Here is a 23,047-nt window from a genome sequence, read left to right as displayed (position 1 = left end):
AATTGTTGAAAATATTAATTGTATTGTGAACGGGGAACCTGTGGAACAAGTAAAACATTTATCTACTTAGGCACTATTTTTACTGAAGATGGTAAAATAAATATGGAAATAGACAACAGAATCAACAAAGCTGGTATGGTAGGACGTCAACTGAATAAATTTATATGGAATAAGAGAGAAATTAGTCAAAACACTAAATTAGCTGTATACAAGACAGTGTTCAAACCAGTTTTAACTTATGGATCTGAGAGCTGGGTCAGAATTAAAGCACTTGATCAAAGAATAGAGACCGCAGATATGAGAGTCCTGAGAAAAATTAGAGGGATGAACAGATGGCATTAATGGCAATATCATATTAAAAATGAGGATATTAGGAAAGAACGACATTGTCAGCATCCAGGAATGTGTTTGCAGAGCTAATCCCAGGTGGTATGGTCACTTAAACAGAATGGGTGAGGAAAGATTAGCAAAACAAGTGTTCTCTACCAGGTTGGCAGGAAAACGACCCAGAGGAAGACCAAGATATAGGTGGATTGATATGGTACAATGCGACTTAGACAATAGAAATATAAGATCAGATAATGTTGGAGTCTTGACAAGTAACAGACTGATTTGGAGGAAAATTGCAGATAGGAAGTTAGTAATTATGTTAATTTTTCATGTAGTATTATCATATATTGTACACACCTTGAGGGTACATGTGAGGAATTTGATAATGATGATGATTTCCAAAGATTGCATTAGTTTAAATTTATGTCACTTACCTGAAATCTTCATAACAAAATGAGTAATAAATACGATCTCCTTCACGTGGATCAACTTCAAGGCTGGTAAGCCCACGTTTAAACTCGGCATCCCATTTCTTAATTGTTGTAAACGAAGGAGAAGAGTGCCAATAAACTTTTATGAACTTCGAATGAATTTCTTTTGCTGTTAAACTCTCTTTTACAAAGAATTTTATAATTGCACGATACTCAATTTTATCCATTTCAAGAGATACAGACAACACTTTTGCCTCATAGAGCTGTATAAAACAAAGTACTTGATAGAATGACCTGCAGTTTCACATGGATGCTTATGACAGATGTACCAACTTAGAAAAAAAAAACTTGCCCATAATGTTGCCATGTATGGTCGAGGCTGAGAACCTTTCAGACTGCCCTCGTAAAGATTGCATTAGCTTAAATTAATGTCACTTACCTGAAATCTTCATAACAAAATGAGTAATAAATATGATATCCTTCACGTGGATCATCTTCAAGGCTGGTACGACCACTTTTAAACTCGGCAGCCCATTTCTTAATTGTCGTAAATGAAGGAGAAGAGTTCGAAGTTTATAAAATAAACTTTTATGAACTTCGAATGAATTTCTTTTGCTGTTAAACTCTCTTTTACAAAGAATTTTATAACTGCACGATACTCAATTTTATCCATTTCAAGAGATACAGACAACACTTTTGCCTCATAGAGCTGTATAAAACAAAGTACTTGATAGAATGACCTGCAGTTTCACATGGATGCTTATGACAGATGTACCAACTTAGAAAAAAAAAAAACTTGCCCATAATGTTGCCATGTATGGTCGAGGCTGAGAACCTTTCAGACTACCCTCGTAAATTATTATTATTACGGGTATCTCCATGGAGTCAGTAGACTCATCGCGGGAGACCCAAACTAGCAAAACAATATCTGTCATATCTCTTTTTGAATTCATTTACAGACGAAGAGCTCACAACTAAGTCAGGCAATGAATTCAACTCATTCACCACCCTCCAGGCAAAAAACCTTGTTCTGACACCTTTGTTAACCACACTCTTCTTTAATTTCCAGAGATGACCTCTTGTTCTTCCATCACTATCACACAGCTGAAACATTTCCCCTGCATCAATCCTATAAAAACCTTTTAGTAATTTGAATGTTTCTATCATATCCCCTCTTCTTCGCCTATCAACCAATCTCTGCAATCCACAAGCTCTCAATCTATCAACGTAGGGAGCATTTTTTATATCACTCACCAACTTGGTCACTCTTCTCTGAACCCTCTCCACAGCCTCCTCATCTCCAAGGAATCCAGGTGACCAGACCTGAGCACAGTAATCCAAATGTGGAAGTATCAATGCTTTATAAAGGGGAATAATAACCTCTTTATCTCTGGATGTCAGTGTGTTCCTCAACAACCAAGTAATCCTATGTGCAATCTTGGACACCTTAGCAATGTGTCCTCTGAACTTCATCTCCCTATCTACCAATACCCCTAAGTCCCTAGCCTCATCAATCTCTTGGAGTACCTTTCCATCGATGTAGTACACAGCTGGTAATCTTTTAATCCCAAAATGCATGACTTTACACTTTTCCACATTGAACTGACATCCATTTTCTTTTGCCCATTTTACCAGCTTATTTAAATCCTCCTGCAAACTTTCAACATCAGCTTGATTTTTTATTGCACTACACAACTTTGCATCATCAGCAAACAACTGAATATCTCCCTTTAAGCTGTTTCCTATATCATTTATATACAAATTAAACAACATTGGCCCAAGCACAGAGCCCTGAGGCACACCACTGGTCACCTGCCTCATTCTGGACTCGGCTCCTCCATACACCACCTTATGGTATCTCTCCCTGAGCCATTCTCCTATCCATATCACCAATTTAATATCCATTCCCATCTGCTCCAATTTGCGTAACAGTGTTCTATGGGGTATCCTGTCAAAAGCCTTAGCAAAATCCAGAAGTACCACTGTGTATCCAGTTCCTTTGTCCAACTCGGTTGTTATTCTATTATGAATAGTTAATAGATTGCTAAGGCAGGATCTACCTTTAACAAAACCATGTTGGCCTCTATAGAGTATCATATCCTGATCCACCCATTCTTGAATTTTGTCTTTAACCAACTTTTCCAATACTTTTACCACTACTCCTGAGATGGTGATTGGTCTGTAATTCAATACCGCAGTTTTAGAGCCACCCTTATGCAAAGGAACCACTTTGCCTAACTTCCACTCCCTAGGGACCATACCAGAGTTCAAACTTAAATTAAATATCCAGGTAAGAGGGGTTGACAATTCATTTGCACATTCACGCAACACCTGAGCTGATATTCCATCTAAGCCTACCGCAGTGTTTGCATTTAAGTTTTGCAATATATTTAATACCTCTGATTCTTTAGCTTCAATTCTCACATTAGGTATTGCTATAGGTATAGAGATATCCTCACTTGGGTGATAGACTTTTGAAAAGTGATCACTCAGTAACTCGACTATTACATCTGATTTTGTCACCTCAATACCATCAGCACCCACTAAGGTTATCCTTCCGAAGTCATTCTTCCTCTTACTTGCCACATAGCGGAAGAACTCTTTGGGATTACCCTTGATCTCTTTGGCTAAGGTTTTCTCATAATCTGATTTAGCTTTTCTTACTATGCTGGTAACCTTCCTAGCTTGAGCCTTGTACTGCTCATGGGTGTCCTGATCACCTTTCTCCTTGTAAATTCTCCATAACATTTTCTTTTTTTGCAGTTCAAGCTTGATACTACTGCTCATCCATCTAATGCCTGCCTTGTTTGACCTCCTGACCATGGGGACACAATCTGATATTACTTTCCTCAGATACCCGCTGATTTTATCCCAAGCACTGCTAACATCTTTCCCTTGCAATATGTTCTGCCATGGGATGGCTGCAAGCTCACTCCGAAGCTTGTTATAATTGCCTAACCTGTAGTTCCGTACATACCCCTTCTTAATAGAAAAATCCACAGATTTTGCAACCTCCCAAGTCAATACCACATGATTGCTTTCACCAACTGGAGGTAACGAGGACACCTTACTTATGCATATAACCTCTGAACCAATAACCAGGTCCAACACTCTCACACCACGTGTCCCTTCAGTTACATGCTGTTTCAAGTAATTATCTCGTAGAAGATGTATGAACTCCATTTCCTTTTTGCTACGTGATATTTCCTCCTTCCAATTGATATCACCATAATTAAAATCCCCCATAATAATCACTAAGCCTTCACTCATTGCACTAAGTTGCTGATGCATGAATTCAATATCTCCCCCCGTACTCCCTGGCCTATAGCAGCATCCAACTGTATATTTGGTTGCGTTGGTCACTATTTCGCACCAGACTGCCTCAAATGAACTCTCATTCACATGTCTATCATCATGATATACTACTTTCTTTGGCTGCAACACATCAGCTATCATCAACAGTACTCCTCCTCCTGTTCTATCTTCTCTATCCTCCCTGAAAATACTGTACCCATCACATTCAATTCCAGTGACCACATCTTCTGCTGACAGCCAAGTTTCACTAATGCCTACAACTTTTGGTGAGATTTCACTGACTAATGCCAAAAATTCTTCTCTCTTATTTCGAATGCTTCTAGCATTGGTATACAAAAATTGCAGATTCCCTCTAGATCTTGTACCGGCTTTAGAACTGATATATAAGTCACTAACTACCGTAGTCCTATGCCGATTTTTATCCCCTCTCTTATGCAATTTATTCTGCCTATAAGGATCAATAAATACACAATCAGTGCTAAAGTTTCTCTCTCTTACACTCAACCTTTTCAATATTAGTTTCCCTGCCCAATAACTTCAACCTGTTCAGAAAACAATAACTTCTTCAATCGCTTATGTCCTTCCATGTTAAGATGCAGTCCATCTCTAGCATACAACTGTCTTTTTCCTTCAAACACACTCCAAACATCAACAAAACATGATTCTGGTAATATTTTATAATAAATTCTTCCTCTTACATCTTGATATTTAGAACAATTCTGTCAATATCTACTGCACTTCTTGTTGCATCACAGCCACTATTTGCTCCTTGCATCTCGATTTTGGATAGGTTTAGCTCCTCTTCTACCACTCTTTCCCTTATCTTCCCAATTTCTCTTCACGAAAAACACCATATCCCTCTCTTTCTGTCAGAATGTCATTTTGATCCTACCATGTCTCACTTATTCTAACAATTTCTGGGCAAATGTACTCTATCAATGTTACAATTTCATTCCTCTTAATTTGAATACGCTGGTATTTGTAAACATACATACATACAATCCAGCTCATTTCTGGTTTTATAACAAGTTGTACTTGTACCACTTCTCGAGTATGAGTCCTCCATTCCTACAATTCTGCTATACCATCACTGATATTACACCTATCCCCAGATCTATATGTTGCTCCAACATCCATGGGCACTCAGTCCTTTCTTGTACACTCATACATACACTCCTGTATCTAACATCATCTATATCTATCATCCCACAGTGTATGTGTCCCTGTCCACCCTGAAACTTTCGCCATTTCCCTGTCTTAGTTCTCTTCCCCACCATTCTCTTCACTCATGCCAATAACAAGCTCTCCTACCCTACTCTCCTGCTCTTCCATATCATCACTTGCTTTCTCAGGTCTTTCATTTACTTCAGTCATTACAATCTTGCAGTAACAGTTTCTCTAGCTGACTCACACCAGATCTTTTTAAATTGAAATGTAGCCCATCTCTTTTGTACAACACCATCCAGTCCCTCATGTTAATTTCACACATTCATTAAAGAAATTTCTTTCTTCCCACACAACTCAACTAGCATGCCATTAATAATCTTCACTCACTGTATCAACTCACTATCATATCTCGGCAACACACTGACTACCTTTTCTAGTATACTGTTGTCTTTCAATCTCCTCAACAATCTCTTGATATCCATCCTTACATTTTCATCCTTACATTTTCAAGTAAGGATGATATCCATCCTTACATTTTCAAGTGGTACAAATGATTTGATTGTTACCAATCAAATCATTTGTACCACTTTCAAACTCTCTCAGTTCCCATCTTGCAGTCATTTCATCTAGGCACAGTTGCACTGACTTAAGAGAATCGTATTCCTCCAATTTATACTGGCTATAAACACCTGACTCATTACATGGTACAATGCACCTTGCCCATGAGGGTGTCTGTTGACTTCTTTCCAAGCAGTCTGTGTGTGTGTATATATATATATATATATATATATAAGTGTAATACTAACCACTTTATTCTATTACAGTTCTATTTTCAGAAGCCAAGCATACTTGGCAGGTTAGACACTAAGTACCATTGATGAATGAATGAATGTTTTAGTAACATAGCTGAAGATAATCTGATGTGGTCACATATTTTTTGAACCTAGCATTTTCAATTTTAAGTTTACTATTTTTTATTTTTTTGATGCTCTTATGAACCTTCATTGTGGAATATTTTATTTTTATTTGCAGAAACCATAAAATTGTTGTCACCTGAAGCATGCTCAGAGGAAGATAAAATTTGTTTTCAATGTGTAGAATTCCTGTGTACTTGGTGTCATCATGCATATGAAGTTCAGAGATTTCCTACAAATTTTCATCCCTCAAGAGTTGTAAAGGATATGTTAATGGTTGTAGACCCTTTGAGATTAAATGTACTAAATGCAGCAGAATTACAGTTGGTAGGTTTAATTGCTATCTGTATTTCTAGATTGATAAATACTTGATTTAATTTGTAAAACAGTATTTTATTGCTGTTTTACTGTTTCACATGTATCTAATCGATAACTTGCATGTTGAGAAATGGTTGAAAGTATTATGGTTATTATTATTAACAACAGACCTTCATGGATTCCTACAACTTCCTATAAGAAAACTACTTTCATTGTTGTCTCTTGTCTTAAATTAATTTGATGATAGTGAACTCACCACCCTCTTCTGCTAAGTAGTTTGGTTTCAGGATTAGATGTGTGAGTGCACAAGAAAGGATTAAGACAGTCAAGGATGTGGGGTTGGAACTGGTCTAGGGAAGGGTGTAATATCAGATAATATACAGGTCTGGGTAGTGGCCCTTCCCTTAATGCATAGCATTATACATGTCTGCAAGGAGATGTGCTTTGCATTATGGGGAGATACTAAGACAAGGAGTGATGAGAGCTTGGTCCACCTTTACCACGAGTTGCCTCAGTTCTGAAGGTATTTCAGTCACAAATTTTGTTTGCTTACACTTGGATAAAGGATTGTTATATTTGTTTTATTATAGTCTAACTAAGTGGGAAAAAACTTCCAAGATAATATACAGGCATGGACAGGGGAGAGTGTAGAGGAGTCATGTCCAAGAATTAGGGTTAGTGGGACTTGTTATAGAAACAGAAATGGGCTAATGTGTATGTTTACAAATGTTAGAAGTATTTGAAACAACAGGAATGAAATGGTAGTGTTGATAGAGTTCATTTGCCCAAAAATTGTTAGTATAAGTGAAATGTGGTTGAACGAGGATGACAGGAATAGAGATGGAGAGATATGTAGTCTTTCATGAAGACAGACAAAGCAAAAAGGGAGGAGGAGTGTTATTGATGATGTCAGAGGAGTTGTGCCCATCTAAGGTGGAAATGCAAGGAGCAAATACTGACAGTGGTTTCGAAGCAGCATGGTGTGAAGTGGAGGTGGATAGGGCGAAATATTAGTACGGTGTTGCTATAGACCTGGTAATGTGGAAGGCAGTGAGAAGGAAATGTTTAGAGAAATTGGTCTAGATAATAAGAATGGAGGGATTATTATGTGCAATGTCAATTATGGTAATATAGACTGCAATGAAGAGATCCTGCCTGGAACCAAAGAGAATGAATTTCATGAGTTTTTAAGGGAAAACTACCTTAAGCAGTACGTAACAGAGGCCACACATGGATCAAAGGTCTTGGATTTGATTATCTCATCAGAAGATATTGTTGTAAATGAAGTGTCACATCATCCTCATTTGTGAAAGTGACCATGAAGTGATCATTGAATGGTGGTTAGCCATATCAGGACTTTTTGTGAAAAAGAGTTATATGTGGAACTATATGGCAAACTCAGAGGCAGCTTGCAGTGATATCATGGAATAAGGAATTGTATGCGAAGGAAATCAATGCTGCTTGGTCTCTACTCAGGAATTATCTGACAGAGGCAATGACTGAGTGTATTTCAAAGGTCAGGAGATTAAATAAGGTAGGTGTAAAATAAATGACTGAAGAGGTGAAGCTTGCAATCTGGAAGAAAAAGGGCATTGTGGAGGTGACAAGATGAGGGGAGATAATCAGTTACATGAGTACAGAGAGTAAGCAAGGAAGGTGACTCACTTAGTAAGGGCAGCAAAAGTGTGGTATGAGCAGCAGTTAGCAAATGACACTAAAATAAATCCTATGGAGTTTTCCAATATATGGCTGGTAGAAGGAAGAATGATTATTTGTTTCAATTTCTCTTAATAAGGCAATTCTGTTGCCTTATTAAAAGGCAACTTATTATTCTGTTGCCTCAGGAATTTATGCAAAAAAGAAAAGGTAAACTGTGCAGACTAAGTTGGATGTAAGGCACACATTTTTAAAGAAGGCCACTGCTAATGTCTCCCCCCCACCTCCCAAGAAGATGAGGCTATACCTTTAACAAGTTACATTTGATGAACTATCCTCAGAACTCTTTGTTGCAATAGCTGTATTTGAAGAATTTCTTTATGATCTCCTCTCTGATGAATTATTCAGTTAATAAAGCAGCAGCTTTGAAGAATTACTTTTCAGTGAAACAATCAGTTCCAGCTGATTGTTTCACTGGTAAATGCATGGATGCACTGCAGTCATGTTTCATTATTTATTTAATACCATATTGTATAGAATAATTTTATGTTTTAATTTGTATATTATACTGTTACAATATAAAAAAACATTAAAATTAGTTTTACAAAAAAACAAAACAAAAAAAAAACAGACCTACATATTTGAACATTCAGGCATGTTAATTGTTAACATATCCTTCTAGTTCATATGGTGATCATCTCTGACTTACAGCTTTTTCATCTTAGACTAGATCATCAGAATGGAACCCTGTCATAAATTGAAACTTCACTTTTGTAGCGGATACTTTACCATAGTGAATTTTCGTTAGAATATCATTCTGTCTGTAGGACTTCTATCAGTACTTTATAGTAGTTTAGTGTAGCAAGTGAATTTATTGTAATGGTGTTTGCAATAGCAAGAGCTGATTGTGTTTAAATCAGTCAGGACTTTTGATTTTTTCAAAATAAAATTTATTTACTTCTACCTTAAAGACATCAAGTGAGATTATGCTCGTACCTATGTTTCTGTATGTCTAATTTTTATCTTGTCGAATACACAAATTCTTGTATTCATCATGCATAAAATGTATAATTTATAACTTATTACAAAACTAGATTTGTAACCTACTTTTAGAGTATAAACAGGTCTTTCTCTTTATTATAAAAAAAACTTTGCTGCCACTATTAACTTTGAAATCTTTTTGTTTCGGTATGTATTTTGCAATTATTGAATGTCTTATGCTAATGAATATTTAGTTATTTAATCCATAATGCATTACTTTCTTCATAGGCTTTAAAAATTATGGAAAGTGTTTTAGATTCGAGGTGTTGTGATGAAGAAGATATTCACACATTATTGGAACTTCTCAAGTAAGAGACCTATTTTATGCAACTTTTATATCTGTATATTAGCCTAAATAGTACAGTTGTATTAGATACTTAATATTTTCAAAGTGATTAAATGTATGGAACAAAAATTATTTTGAATGTTGAGATTTTTAGATTTTGCTGAAATACATAAGTTGCCATCAGATGCATTTAAAATATGTGATCATGCTTTAAGTACTGGAATATCATCTCCTCATACAATAATTCTTGATGAATAATGCTATGATTATGTTAGATCAGTTTGCTTGGCTGAGTGAATGAATAGCATTTCCATGTTAGCTGATGTCATTTGTAGGTGGCAGGTTTTCCCTCTGAGAAACTTGAGGTTTTCATTCTGCAAAACAGGCTAACTGGTCAGAAGAACACATGCAAATGAAGAACACTAAGGCCTCATACCCTTAGTTGCTTTGGCCATCAACCAAACAAAAAATTTTCTCTTTCCTGCCTTCAGGCCTAGGTTTGAATCTTGTTGTGGCATGGATGTTTGTGAATATTTTTAGGTGGTAGGCAATTGTTATCACTTGTTACAATAAGCCACCACCTTTTTTTTTATTTGAAGGCATACTATATCTTGAAAAAAAATTCCAACTTTCATCTCTAGAATAGTGTTTCCTGAGCTACTCACCTTTATTTCACCAATGATATTAATATACTGCAGTTTTATTCTCCTGATATTCTACCTTGTGGAGGTCAGTGAATAACTGACCTCCTCAAAAATTGTAGTTATTTGAGAGTTATGCTTATGGATATATATATATACTACAGCTATCAGTTCATCGCAAAAATCTCAAAGAAAATCATAACTATTTAGCATCAGGATGAAATTTTTTCAGGGTACTTAAGCTGACTAAACTAACATTTACATTAAGAGATCAATCTTCTGAATGGGATTTTAGAAAGTGTTTCTTGCATTTCTGAGTTTCTGAGAGGATTTCTGCAAGGCAATTTGTGGCAAATGCACCTGAACCTTTCCATGAGTAGCTTTGCTGTTGTTTTTTTTTATAATGATTTTTAATTGAAAAAAAATTAATAGTCCCAAACTAATTTATTCATCCAAGTAAAAAATGATAAAAGTATGCACACTTATATATTTATTACATCTAAAATTATATACATCATTTTTGTTTGGATAACCATAAAGTAATTTGGAGAAGTCAGACTATCTAGTCTCAGAATGGCTGTTTCCCAGATTGTTGACAAATTAATGCAGCCATAATGTTAAGGTTGGGGAATGCTTCATGGCCGATGTTAATGGGGTGAAGGTAGTAGCTAGCTAAATGAGTGGTTGGAAAGTAGCATGAAGATCATATTTACAGAGATTTTAGCTACCTCTTCTGGTATACCCTGAATATAAGAGATAGGAGTGGTTTTGCTGTGATCCTCTAAGTTGGTTGCAGGAGGGTTGGAGTGTGCATGCAGAATTTTATCTGTTTTATAGGCAAGGCTTGAAAAATGCACTCATCTGTGATGAGTGAGAATTTTTAGTTTGAGAAAAATCAAAGAGGCATTTTACTTAATTGTGAATTTTATTTACAGACTATCAATTCTGTTTCATGTCATAAATAGTTTTTTTTTAATCTTACTTATTACATCTACTAGAGAATGATGGTGATTATAAATGCCTTTCAATTATCGCTGATTTTGTCATAATGAAATACAACCAATAACAAAATATGATATGCACACATCAGTTTATGTTCTGTGAACACCCAGTTCTACATAAGGTAACTAATTCATCCTTAAAATAGATACTCAGCAGACATTGTTAGTTAGCTTATTTCTTACCAAGTGTTATGTACAGAGTTATGCCAGTGATGTTTTACACTTCAATATATCCAGTACAAATCTGCAAGATTTCATAACTGAATTGAATAACTCAGTTATGAAATCTTTAAAGGAATGCGGAGAACCGACCAGGGCTTCTGACCTAATGTCCAATCCTCACCTTCTCGTGGTGCACCCTGTTGGGTATCTACTTTGATACTGAACGAACGAGGATGGGCTGGCAATTTGGGATTTAGCCGACCAAATTGTATTCTTATTGGTTAAAGCAAAATAAAAAATGATGGTACAACATGACAAAATTTCATGCCGGCTGGGGCGTCGCCCGGTTAAACAAGGCCCCTGTTGTTTTCGCCAGGGAACCAGGGCGAACAGCGAAAAGTCAGCTACTGGAACATATCTGAAAACAAACCCCAACTCAACATCACCAGAGTTAAAGATCGGTACTATCAACGTAAGAAGCCTGAATGGCAAAGAAATGGAGCTAGCTGAGGAATTAGATAAGTACCAGATCGACATAATAGCGGTGACTGAAACAAAAAAGACCAAAACTGGTGAGATCTTTCTGAGCAATAAATACAAAATGTTATATTCAGGCAATAACAATCAAGGAAAAGAAGGAGTAGCCATAGTAGTCAACACAAAATACGAGGCTAATCTTCTTGAATGGCAGTCAGTCTCAAGTAGAGTAATGTGGGCAAATATGAGAATGGGGAACTGGACAATGAGACTTATTTGTGCCTATGGTCCCACAGAAGGTTCTACTAAGGTAGAAGTGGAGGAATTTTTTGAGGCTTTAGAAAAAGCAACTGACACAATGAAAAAGGAAAAGTTGGTCCTTGTTGGGGATCTAAATAGTAGAGTAGGAAATGATTGTGAGACACAAAAATATTTTGGGAAAATTTGGAGAAAAGAGCAAAGCTAATAATAATGGCAAATATCTGTTGGATTTCTGCTCAGGACATGGACTGGTTATTACTAACACCATGTTCCAACATAAAAATGTGCACAAATTCACATGGAGAAAAGAGGCTAGGAATAAGAAAAGTCTCATTGACTATGTTATTGTTGATAGTGATGTTTTCTCCCTGGTGCAGGACACCAGAGTGTACAGAGGATTTGAAATTGGAAGTGATCACTATTTAGTCTTGAGCAGGATAAAATTGAATTTCATATTGAAAAGAATAACATGTAAGAAAGTTTTAAAGCGAATAAAAGTTGAGCAGCTCTCAGATGTAAACTGTAGACTAAAATACAGAAATATTATTGAAAAGAAAATGAAAGAGTTTGAGAACAGGAATCAAACCTTGGAGATTCAGTGGCAAACTCTGAAGGAAACATTGATTGATTCTGCCAGAGAGGCATGTGGTGAGGTTGTGTGCAAAGATAAAAAAATCAAAACTCCCTGGTGGACACAGGAAGTTAAAGAGGCAGTGAAGGAAAAGAAGAAAGCATATCAAAAGTTCCTGGCAAATAAGTCAGCTTTTACTCTTACAGAATACAGAGACAAATGTAAGAAAGCTAAACCGTGTGTAAAACTAGCTAAACAAAAGTCATGGGAGGACTTTGGCAAGAATATAGAAAATAAATATCAAGAAGGTGGCAAAATATTCTGGAGGTTGTTGAAGAAGCTTAGGAATGGAGGAAAGAGTGCTGTAAAAAGAATTAGAGATGATAAAGGTGAAATGAAAACAGGAGAAAAAGATATCCTTGAAGTATGGAGTAATTACTTTGAAAAACTGCTAAATGAAACAAGCAGTGATGACAGCACAGTGATAAAAAACACTGACCAGGCATGCAGTCAGGAATACATATCCATACTTGAAGTAGAAAAAGCCATCAAAGGCTTGAAATGTGGAAAGGCAGCAGGAGTAGATGATATTCGACCAGAAATGCTGAAGTATGGTGGTATAAGAGTCTTACAGTGGCTGCACTGCATAGTTCAGAAAGCCTGGACAGAGGGACGAATTCCCGATGATTGGAGTAGATCTCTCATAGTACCCATATATAAAAAGGGAAATAAAACTGAATGTGAGAATTACAGAGGTATTTCCCTACTGAGTGTTCCTGGCAAGATCTATGCAAGTATACTTGAGAAACGGTTGAGAAGAATTGTGGAAGAAAAGCTTGGTGAAGAACAAGCTGGATTCAGGCCAAATAGAGGCTGTCAGGATCAGATCTTCACTTTACGACAAATAGTCGAGAAAGCATGGGAATATAACAAAGATCTGTATTTAAGTTTTGTCGATTTGGAAAAGGCATATGACAAGGTGCCAAGAGAGAAGCTATTCAATACGCTGCAGTTATATGGTGTCAATGGGGCATTATATCAAGCAATACTTAGTCTTTATTTGAGTTGTGAGTCAGCAGTTAGAATTGAAGGAAGTACAGGAAGATGGTTTAATGTTAAATCTGGTGTGAGACAAGGATGTACATTATCCCCTCTGTTATTCATTATCTATATGGATCACATTATGAAGGAATGTGGTATTAAACCTGATATCAAAATTGGAGATGTTAATGTCAGCTCTTTGCTTTATGCGGATGATGTTATACTTCTAAATAAATCCGCTACAAGTCTGCAAGATTCTCTGACTAAATTGAATAGCTGTTGTAATAGATATGGTATGAAGGTCAGCAATAAAAAGACAAAGACAATGAAAATAGGCAGAATCATTGAAAATGTCAACTGTGTTGTGAATGGAGAACCTGTGGAACAAGTAAAACATTTCAGCTACTTAGGCACAATTTTTACTGAAGATGGTAAACTAAATATAGAAATAGACAACAGAATCAGCAGAGCTGGTATCGTGGGAAGTCAATTGAATAAATTCATATGGAATAAGAAAGAAATTAGTCGGAACACTAAATTAGCTGTATACAAGACTGTGTTCAAACCAATTTTAACTTATGGATCTGAGAGCTGGGTCAGAAGTAAAACACTTGACCAAAGACTAGAGACCGCAGATATGAGAGTCCTGAGAAAGATTAGAGGCGTGAACAGATGGCATCAATGGCAATATCATATTAAAAATGAGGATATTAGGAAAGAATTTGACATTGTCAGCATCCAGGAATGTGTTAGCAGAGCTAATCTCAGATGGTATGGTCACTTAAATAGAATGGGAGAGGAAAGATTAGCAAAACAAGTGTTCTCTGCCAGGTTGGCAGGAAAACGACCCAGAGGAAGACCAAGATATAGGTGGATTGATACGGTACAAAGTGCCTTAGACGATAGAAATATAAGATCTGATGATGTTGGAGTCTTGACAAGTAACAGACTGATTTGGAGGAAAATTGTAGATAGGAAGTTAGTAATGATGTAATTTTTTCATGTAGTACTGTCATATCCTGTACACCCCTTGAGGGTACATGGCAGGAATTTGATGATGATGATGATGATGAGTTATGAAATCTTGCAGATTTGTACTGGATATATTGTTTCTTCAATTATTCAATAACTCAGTTATTGAATAATTGAAGAAACACGTCATCCTTAAAATAGATACTCAGCAGACATTGTTAGTTAGCTTATTTCTTACCCAGTGTGATGTACATGGTTATGCCAGTGATGTTTTACACTTCAATATATCCAGTACAAATCTGCAAGATTTCATAACTGAATTGAATAACGTTTGTAATAATATATGTTTTAAAATCAGCAATAAAAAGACTGAATATAGTCTGGAATAATGAAAACATCGGTTACATTCATTGCAGCTGATATATCGGTGTGATAAATCTTTCGAACAAGTAAAACATTTCGGCTATTGACACAGTTTTTGGTGAAGGTGGCCAGTTAAATTAAATATGGGAATTGACAACAATTAGCAGAGCTGGTATGGTAGGTGGTATCAAATGAATAATTTTTTATGGAATTAGTGAGAAATTAGTCAAAACATTAAAACAATTGTGTGTGTGTGTTCAAACCAGTTGGTCAAAGACTGGAGTCCACAGATATGAGGCTCCTGAGAAAAATTAGAGAGCGAACTGATGGTATCGTATCACTGGAAGAATTATTAAAAGTGAAGATAATTGGAAGGAACCCAATATTGTTAGTATTCATGTGTGTCTGAATAGGACTAATTTCAGGTTGTATGGTTACTTAAACATACCAGTAGATGAAAGGTTAGTAAAAGTGGTGTTTAATGGCTGGTAAAAGACCCAAAGAATGACCAAGCTTAGGTGGATTGATTGTTTAAAATTGCCTTAGAAGGTTGAAATATAATATCTGATGATTCATGATGAAAGTTATATTTGGTCTTTTTTTAAGATTAACACATACTATTTGGATTACAAGACCATAGGTTTTAATACACATATATACATAAAATGTCTACTAGTTTCACTAGCTGTAACTGACTAGCTTTGTCAAGACGAGAAGGTAAAAAACTACTAGTAAATGCAAAAAAACAAAGGAATGCAGTAGCGGTTAACAATAGTTAGACAAAATTGGAAGGCTCGCATGACATGATATGCATGAAGCGTGAAGAGTCAGTCATTATTACAAAGTCATGTTACATAATTTTTGGCGTAATGTAGCTCTGCTAAACTTAATGAGATAATCAGATTTTTCCACATGTCCTTTAATATAACCCCTTGGTTATAATTAAGGTTACATCCTGTTCGTAGGACTAATGCAGCTTCTTTAAACATTCGAGGTTACCTCTTTGTTTACTAATGTACCAATTGAAGAAGTCATGGAGATTATAAAAGAGCTTTTTCCAAGTGATGTCTCACAACTATTCTATCACTGTCTCAAGTCCAATTTCTTCAAAGTTAAAAATATAGTTTATCAACAATTATAAGGCTTAGCCATGGGCAGCTCCCTGTCACCACCATGTGTGGACTTGTTCATGGAGAAATTGGAAAATGACATTCTAGCTAAAATAAACCAAAATGATCAGTCTGGTGGAGATATGTCGACGATGTGTTCATTATCTGGAAGGACAAAGTAGACAGCTTACATGAGTTCCTCCATAAAATTAACTCTTTCCATCATAAAATCAAATTTACACTAGAATTGGAAAACAATCGTCAACTACTCTTTTTAGATGTACTAGTTAAAAGAAAAGAGAATGAACATATCAAACTTATTTTATATATAAAACCCACAGATACTGGACAGTATCTCCATTATTCTTCTAATCATCACCATACACAGAAATGCAGCATTATACATATGCTAAGAAACAGAGCCCAAAATATAGTCATAGAAGAAGTCACAGAAGAAGATGTACATACTGAACTTTCCCTTATATCTAAATCTCTATCACAGAATGGTTATCCTCAAAACATAATCAATAAAATTCTCTACAGTAACAATCTCCAACAACAACTTTGCATGATGGGAGATACTGAGACAAGGAGTAATGAGAGCTTTGTCCACCTTTGTTCCGAGTTGCTAACAGTTGCACCACCTTGCTATAGTCCTGAAGATATTTTCAGCTGCAAATTTTGTTTGCTCACACTTGGATAAAGGATTAAACTAAATTTATTATAGTCTAACCAAGTGCAAAATAAACTTCCAACATCTTTCTCTAAATCCAGAGTAATTTAATAATAAGGTGGTACACCAGTTGGCAACTCGTATAGGTAAATATGACCTGTCTATTGCTTCTGCTTTAGTGTCACCACCTCTGAGTCTGCCTCCCACTGATGATACCTCAATAAAGGTCTGGGTAATGGCCCTTCACTCAATGCATAGCATTATACATGTCTGCAAGGACATGTGCTTTGCATGGTGGGAGATACTGAGACAAGGAGTGATGAGAGCTTGGTCCACCTTTGCTCTGAGTTGACAGTTGCACCACCTTGCTACAGTCCTGAAAATATTTTCAGGTGCAAACTTTGTTTGCTCACACTTGGATAAAGGATTAAACCAAGTTTATTATACTCCAACAACAATGTATAGCAACTCAGTACGTTCCATCCATCGTCTTACCTTGTGTTGGCTCAGTCTCCACAAAAATAGCTAGAATTATGAAGCCTTATAACATCAGAGAGTTGTTTTTAAACCAACGAGTACCACTAGACAGTTTTTACGATCCCCTAAAGACAACGTAGCTTTCTTCCAATATACAGGTGTTTATAGCATACCATGCATGTGTGGATTATCCTACTTAGGCCCAACTTCAAGAAGCCTAGAAATCAGAAAGAAGGAACATGTAGGAGATGTCAATCACAACAGAACAGACACCTCAGGTTTGGCACATCATTTCTCAACTTCAAACCACGCAATAGATTGGGATAACAGCCCCATGTCATATATAGAAGAGGGGTTACAGTTGTCGAACGTTTAAAGAAGCTGCAGTAGTCCTACGAACAGGATGTAACCTTAATCGTAACTAAGGGGTTATATTAAAGGACATGTGGAAAAATCTGATTAACTCATTAAGTTTAGCGGAGCTACATTATGCCAAAAATTATGTAACGCGACTTTGTAAAAATGACTGACTCTTCACACTTCATGCATATTATGTCATGCGAGCCTTCCAATTTTGTCTAAATGTTGTTAACCATTACTGCATTCCTTTGTTTTTTGCATTTACTAGTAGTTTTTTACCTTCTCGTCTTGACAAAACTAGTAGACATTTTTTGTATATATGTGTATTAAAATCTATGGTCTTGTAATCCAAATAGTATGTGTTAATATCTGATGATATTGGAGTCGTGACAGATAATAGACTAATTTGAAAGATAATTGTCGATAGGAAGTTTGTAATGTAAAGTTTCATGTAGTCTTAGTATTTTCTATATCCCTTGAGAGTACGTATCAGGAATTTGATGATGACGAGCTTACTTTATTATGCACTGCACTTTTTACTAGTGTTGAAGTGTACTCTAGCGATGTTGGTTATATTTATTATGAACATGGTAAATGTGAAGTACTTGTGAAAAATAAATTCAAATTACTTTTGGAAAAAAAATAAAATAAAATAAATAAATAAATATATATATGTGTGTGTGTGTGTGTGTGTTCAATAATTTTAATGACTTAAAACACGAGATTATTAAGAATAAAAGTTTAATAAGGACACAATTAGTTTCGTTGGTAAGCCAACTTCATTAGGTGTCAAAGCACAAAGGTGTATACAAGAAGACCAACAGAAACACTAACAACAACAACAACAGAGCTATCAAAAACTGTACTTAAGTTTGAATTGGAGTCTGCGCTTCAGTGCTGGCTACATTTATATGCATGCATGTGATCTCGCCAGAATGCCAGTACTGAATAGCAGAGCTATGTGAGTCTGGTAAATTGTAGCTAAGGTTTGATTCCAGTCTATTTGGTATTGGGCCTTCATCAGAGTTTACAGCGAACAAGACGTGGCTGGCAAGGGTGCTGGGCTCAGATTCTGTTATTAGAGATGTCTCTTTTGTGCTCTTCAAGACGGAGAAAGATTGATTTATCAGTTTGTCCATAATAAGGTTTACCACAACTGGAAATAATTCTGTATACTCCTGGGAACTGAAGATGGTGATGTTTTTCTTTAGGCTAACTAAGGATAGATTGGAGTTTTGGTAAAGTAGAAACCACGTTTTGATGTTGAACTTTTCTAAAATTCTTGCCAGTTTGGGAGAGAGGGACTAATGTAAGGTATGGAGATGTAAGCCCTTGGGGGATATTAGAATCTTCATTGGTTTGTTGACGACGGTGAAATAGAAGTTTCTCAATAAATCAACAAATAATAAATCAATCTTTCTCCGTCTTGAAGAGCACAAAAGAGGCATCTCTTATAATAGAATCCGAGCCAGTGCCCTCACCAGCCATTTCTTGTTCTCTGTAAACTCTGATGAAGGCCGCCAACATCAAATAGACTGGAATCAAACTTCTAATATTCACAAATGTTACAATGAACTCGAAAGATGTATCCTGGAGGCAAAAGAAATCACCCTTGATTCTACCCACATGAATAGGCAACCTTAGCTACAATTTACCAGACTCGCATAGCTCTGCTATGCAGTACTGGCATTCTCACGAGATCACACACATGCGTATAAATGTAGCTAGCACTGAAGCGCGGACTCCAATTCAAACTTAACTACAGTTTTTGATAGCTCTGTTGTTGTTGTTCGTGTGTAATGTTTCTGTTGGTATTTTTGTATGTATCTTTGTACTTAAGCACCTGATGTTTAATAAGGACACAACAAAACTAGTTGTGTCCTTATTAAACGTTTATTCATAATTATCTTGGTGTTTTAAATCATTAAAATTATAGAACATGTTCATAAACAGAGTCATTCTGCATATAAATATATATCTGTATATCAATGTTTTTTATGTATCAATTATGTGTGGTGATTTTTTACCTGTATTTTCCAGTTTTTAGATACTTAAATGTTTATTACTATTCTCTTCCTTTAAGAATACTTGATGAAGGCTATTATAAGCCGAAACTAGTTGTATTATTCTTATTAAATCTTTATAAGTAATCTTGGTTTTTAATTCATTAAATCTATTTTTAAAAATATATATATGTATATATATACGAGGGCAAAATTGGCTGAAAATTTATTTATTTATTTATTTTTTATATACGGAGGCGGTCTGAAAGGTTCTCCGCCTAACAATGAAAAAATGAATTTATAATTTCAAAATTATTTTTATTTTTCAACATAATCTCCCTTAAGACTAATACATATATTCCAGCGATGCTCCAGTGATTTTATCCCGTCCCTGTAGTGGTTCTCAGTAAGATCTGCAAAATACCCCTTTACAGCTGCAATCACCTCGAAGAAAAATGCTGACCAGCAATGAAGAGTTTTAGTTTTGGGAAGAGATAGAAATCAGAAGGAGCCAAATCTGGGGAATAGGGTGGATGTTCCAACAATTCATGGTGCAGATCCCTTAATTTTCCCATTGCGAAAACACCTTTGTGGGCATTGTCCTGATGAAAGATGATTTTTTTTCTTCTACAAATTGGGTCTTCTCTCACAAATTTTTTCATCTAGTCTGGTTAAAAGATCGGAATAATATTCCCCGGTTATTGTTTTATTCTTTTCAAGATAATTAATAAACAAAATGCCTTTAGCATCCCAAAACACCGATGCCATGATCTTTCCTGCTGATGGAACCAACTTTGTCTTCTTTGGTGCTGAACAACCGGCTTCTGTCCACTGTTTTGACTGCTGTTTGGATTCTGGTGTGCAATGGTGAATCCAAGCCTCATCCATAGTAATAAATTGATGTACAAAATCAGTTTTTATTCTTGTTAAATTTTTTTCCACTTGGTTAGACAATAATAAATTTAGTTTAATCCTTTAATCATGTGTAAGCAAACAAAGTTTGCGCCTGAAGTATCTTCAGGACTGAGGCAACTCGTGGTAAAGGTGGACCAAGCTCTCATCACTACTTGTCTTAGTATTACTAAGACAAGTACTAAGACCAAGCTCTCATCACTACTTGTCTTAGTATTACTAAGACAAGTAGTGATGAGAGCTTGGTCCACCTTTACCACGAGTTGCCTCAGTCCTGAAGATACTTCAGGCGCAAACTTTGTTTGCTTACACATGATTAAAGGATTAAACTAAATTTATTATTCTTGTTAAAAAGCTCCAAGCACTGTTCAGAGATTTTCATGCGAGTGCGTTTTTGATCTGCTGTGAGCAAGCGTGGCACCTATCTTGTGCAAAGCTTTTTCATATGCAATTCTTCATGCAAAATATATCTTACATGTGCTTTTGAAATGCCTATAGTCTCAGCAATTTCACGCACTTGGACTTGCCGGTCATCAATTACCATATCATGCATTTGATCAATGATTTCTGGAGTCGTTACACTTTTTAGATGCCCTTTACTTGGATCATCTTCAAGGTTCAAGGCTTGTATGGCAATATTTAAACACGGCAGCTCATTTCTTAATTGTTGAAAACGAAGTTGAAGAGTGCCCATAAACTTTTTGTGAACTTCTAATTAACTTCATTTGACATTAAACCTTCTTTTACAAAGAATGTTATAAATGCACGATACTCAATTTTATCCATTTCGAGAAATACAGACACTTTTACTTCAGACAGCTGTATAAAACAAAGTACGTTATAGAATGACTTACATTTTCACATCGATGCTTATGACAAATGTACTAACTTAGAAAAAAAAATCTTGCTGATAGTGTTGCCATCTATGGTCGAGGCTGAGAACCTTTCACACCACCCTCATATATATATATATATTAACCTACAAAAAATTTTTTTTGTAGGTTAATTTTGAACAAGCTCTACAAAGACCAGGATGTCAGTGTTAGATGTCTTCAGATACTATCAAAGCTGTTATCATGCCTAGTGTGTGATAAAAATGATATGGCAACAGAAAAATTAGAAGTAAATAGACAGTTTGCCCTTCATCTTCTTCATGTTTTTTGGTAAGAATTTCTCTTATAGTGTATTAAATATTTAATGTATCATAAAGTTACAAGCTGAATTTCTGTCTAAAGCAAAAGATAATTCCAGATCACATCAAAACAGTTGCAGTTTTTGAATATTTGTTCATCCAAATACAGGATTCTTGGGGAAGAGGTGTGTGTGTGTGAGGAGGTGTGTATAGAAATGCACACAATAAAAGGTAGGAGAAAAAGGAAAGCATGATGTTAGGTAGAAATCTGGTATCATGCTTTCTTGTCTCCTACCTTTTATTTATTTATTCTATGTTTCTTAGATTGCTAAAAATATATTGTGAATAACTTTAATTAAATTTTAATTGATTATATTTATAATCATATAATTTTATGAAAACAGTTTTTTTTCATAATTTCATTTGCAAAAAAAATTCTCTATCAGATAAAAACTAAAGGAAAAATAGTTTGAGTTGTTTAAAAGTAATTTTGTTTGTTTACCTGTTACCTAACAGGTTCTTACAAGTTACATCTATCAGATGACTCTAAAAAGTTACTACATATTCCATGTGATATACTAAGTTGAACATGACTTTATACTCCATTATTCACTGATAACAATAGCTTGTGCATGCACATAAATTTTTAATATGGTGGGCAAATAATGACATATAATTTGAAACTCACTGTGTGTGCATGCTGAAGCCCTCGTAAATTAGGTATTGAAGTTAGGATTTGAAACAAATGCTAAAAAAAAAAAAACTTGCATGAAACTTTTGTTCCTAATTGAAAACTTAGAAATATACATTAAATTGATTTTATTTTACTTTTTTATTTTATGTAATAATAATTATTTAAACTCTATTCATTTGTTCATATTTCAGGAAACGATACTTAGAAGATAAATGTAACAAAAAGATTTCTTATTCACTGGCTCAGACATTTGTAGCTGCAATGAAGGTAGGAATTAGAATTATTTATGCAGGTTAAATTTAAAACTTATTTAGAATAAAGTATTGAAAGGTTAAATGTATATTATTCCTTTTGGAATTTCTATATGCATTATCCTACAAAAGTCGTGGAACACTCTTCCAGTTGCAGAAAAATTTTGACTAAGTCATATACAATTCTGTAGCCCACAAAGGAGATTAGCATTTTGTTTGAAAGTCATAATTTCTCTTGTTCATGTCAAACAATAAGTACATAAGTACATGGAAAGTGTTAACAGCATTTCAGAGTAGGAAATGTTTACACATGTTATTGCATATAGCAGTTAAGCATTCCCAAGTTCCTAGTTAGCAATGTACTGAAGAAATGGGAGTCCAGGTCTGAACCCAAGATATAATCAGGTAGGACCTATAATGTAAACTTCAGAGTATCTGTGTTTGAAGACATAGTCAATCCCAAGCAATACCATAATTCTTTATATGAGA

General features: G+C 35.4%; 1 protein-coding gene across 1 annotated transcript in view; it reads left to right on the top strand.

Moving 5' to 3' along the window:
• The window catches only part of LOC150096080 (serine-protein kinase ATM-like), a 250,619-nt gene that overhangs the window by 224,016 nt on the left and 3,556 nt on the right, over positions 1–23,047 (top strand). The window contains exons 18-21 of the mRNA XM_090409613.1: positions 6,276–6,484; positions 9,401–9,480; positions 21,483–21,644; positions 22,499–22,574. Of these exons, the coding sequence (XP_090265739.1) occupies positions 6,276–6,484; positions 9,401–9,480; positions 21,483–21,644; positions 22,499–22,574 (527 nt within the window). The remainder of the gene's footprint in view (positions 1–6,275; positions 6,485–9,400; positions 9,481–21,482; positions 21,645–22,498; positions 22,575–23,047) is intronic.

The sequence above is a fragment of the Typopeltis vanoorti genome, chromosome 19, assembly GCF_054136105.1.
Source record: "Typopeltis vanoorti isolate ZY-2024b chromosome 19, IOZ_Tvanoo_1.0, whole genome shotgun sequence".
Classification (NCBI taxonomy): domain Eukaryota; kingdom Metazoa; phylum Arthropoda; class Arachnida; order Uropygi; family Thelyphonidae; genus Typopeltis; species Typopeltis vanoorti.
This window is presented reverse-complemented; position numbering and strand designations above follow the sequence as displayed.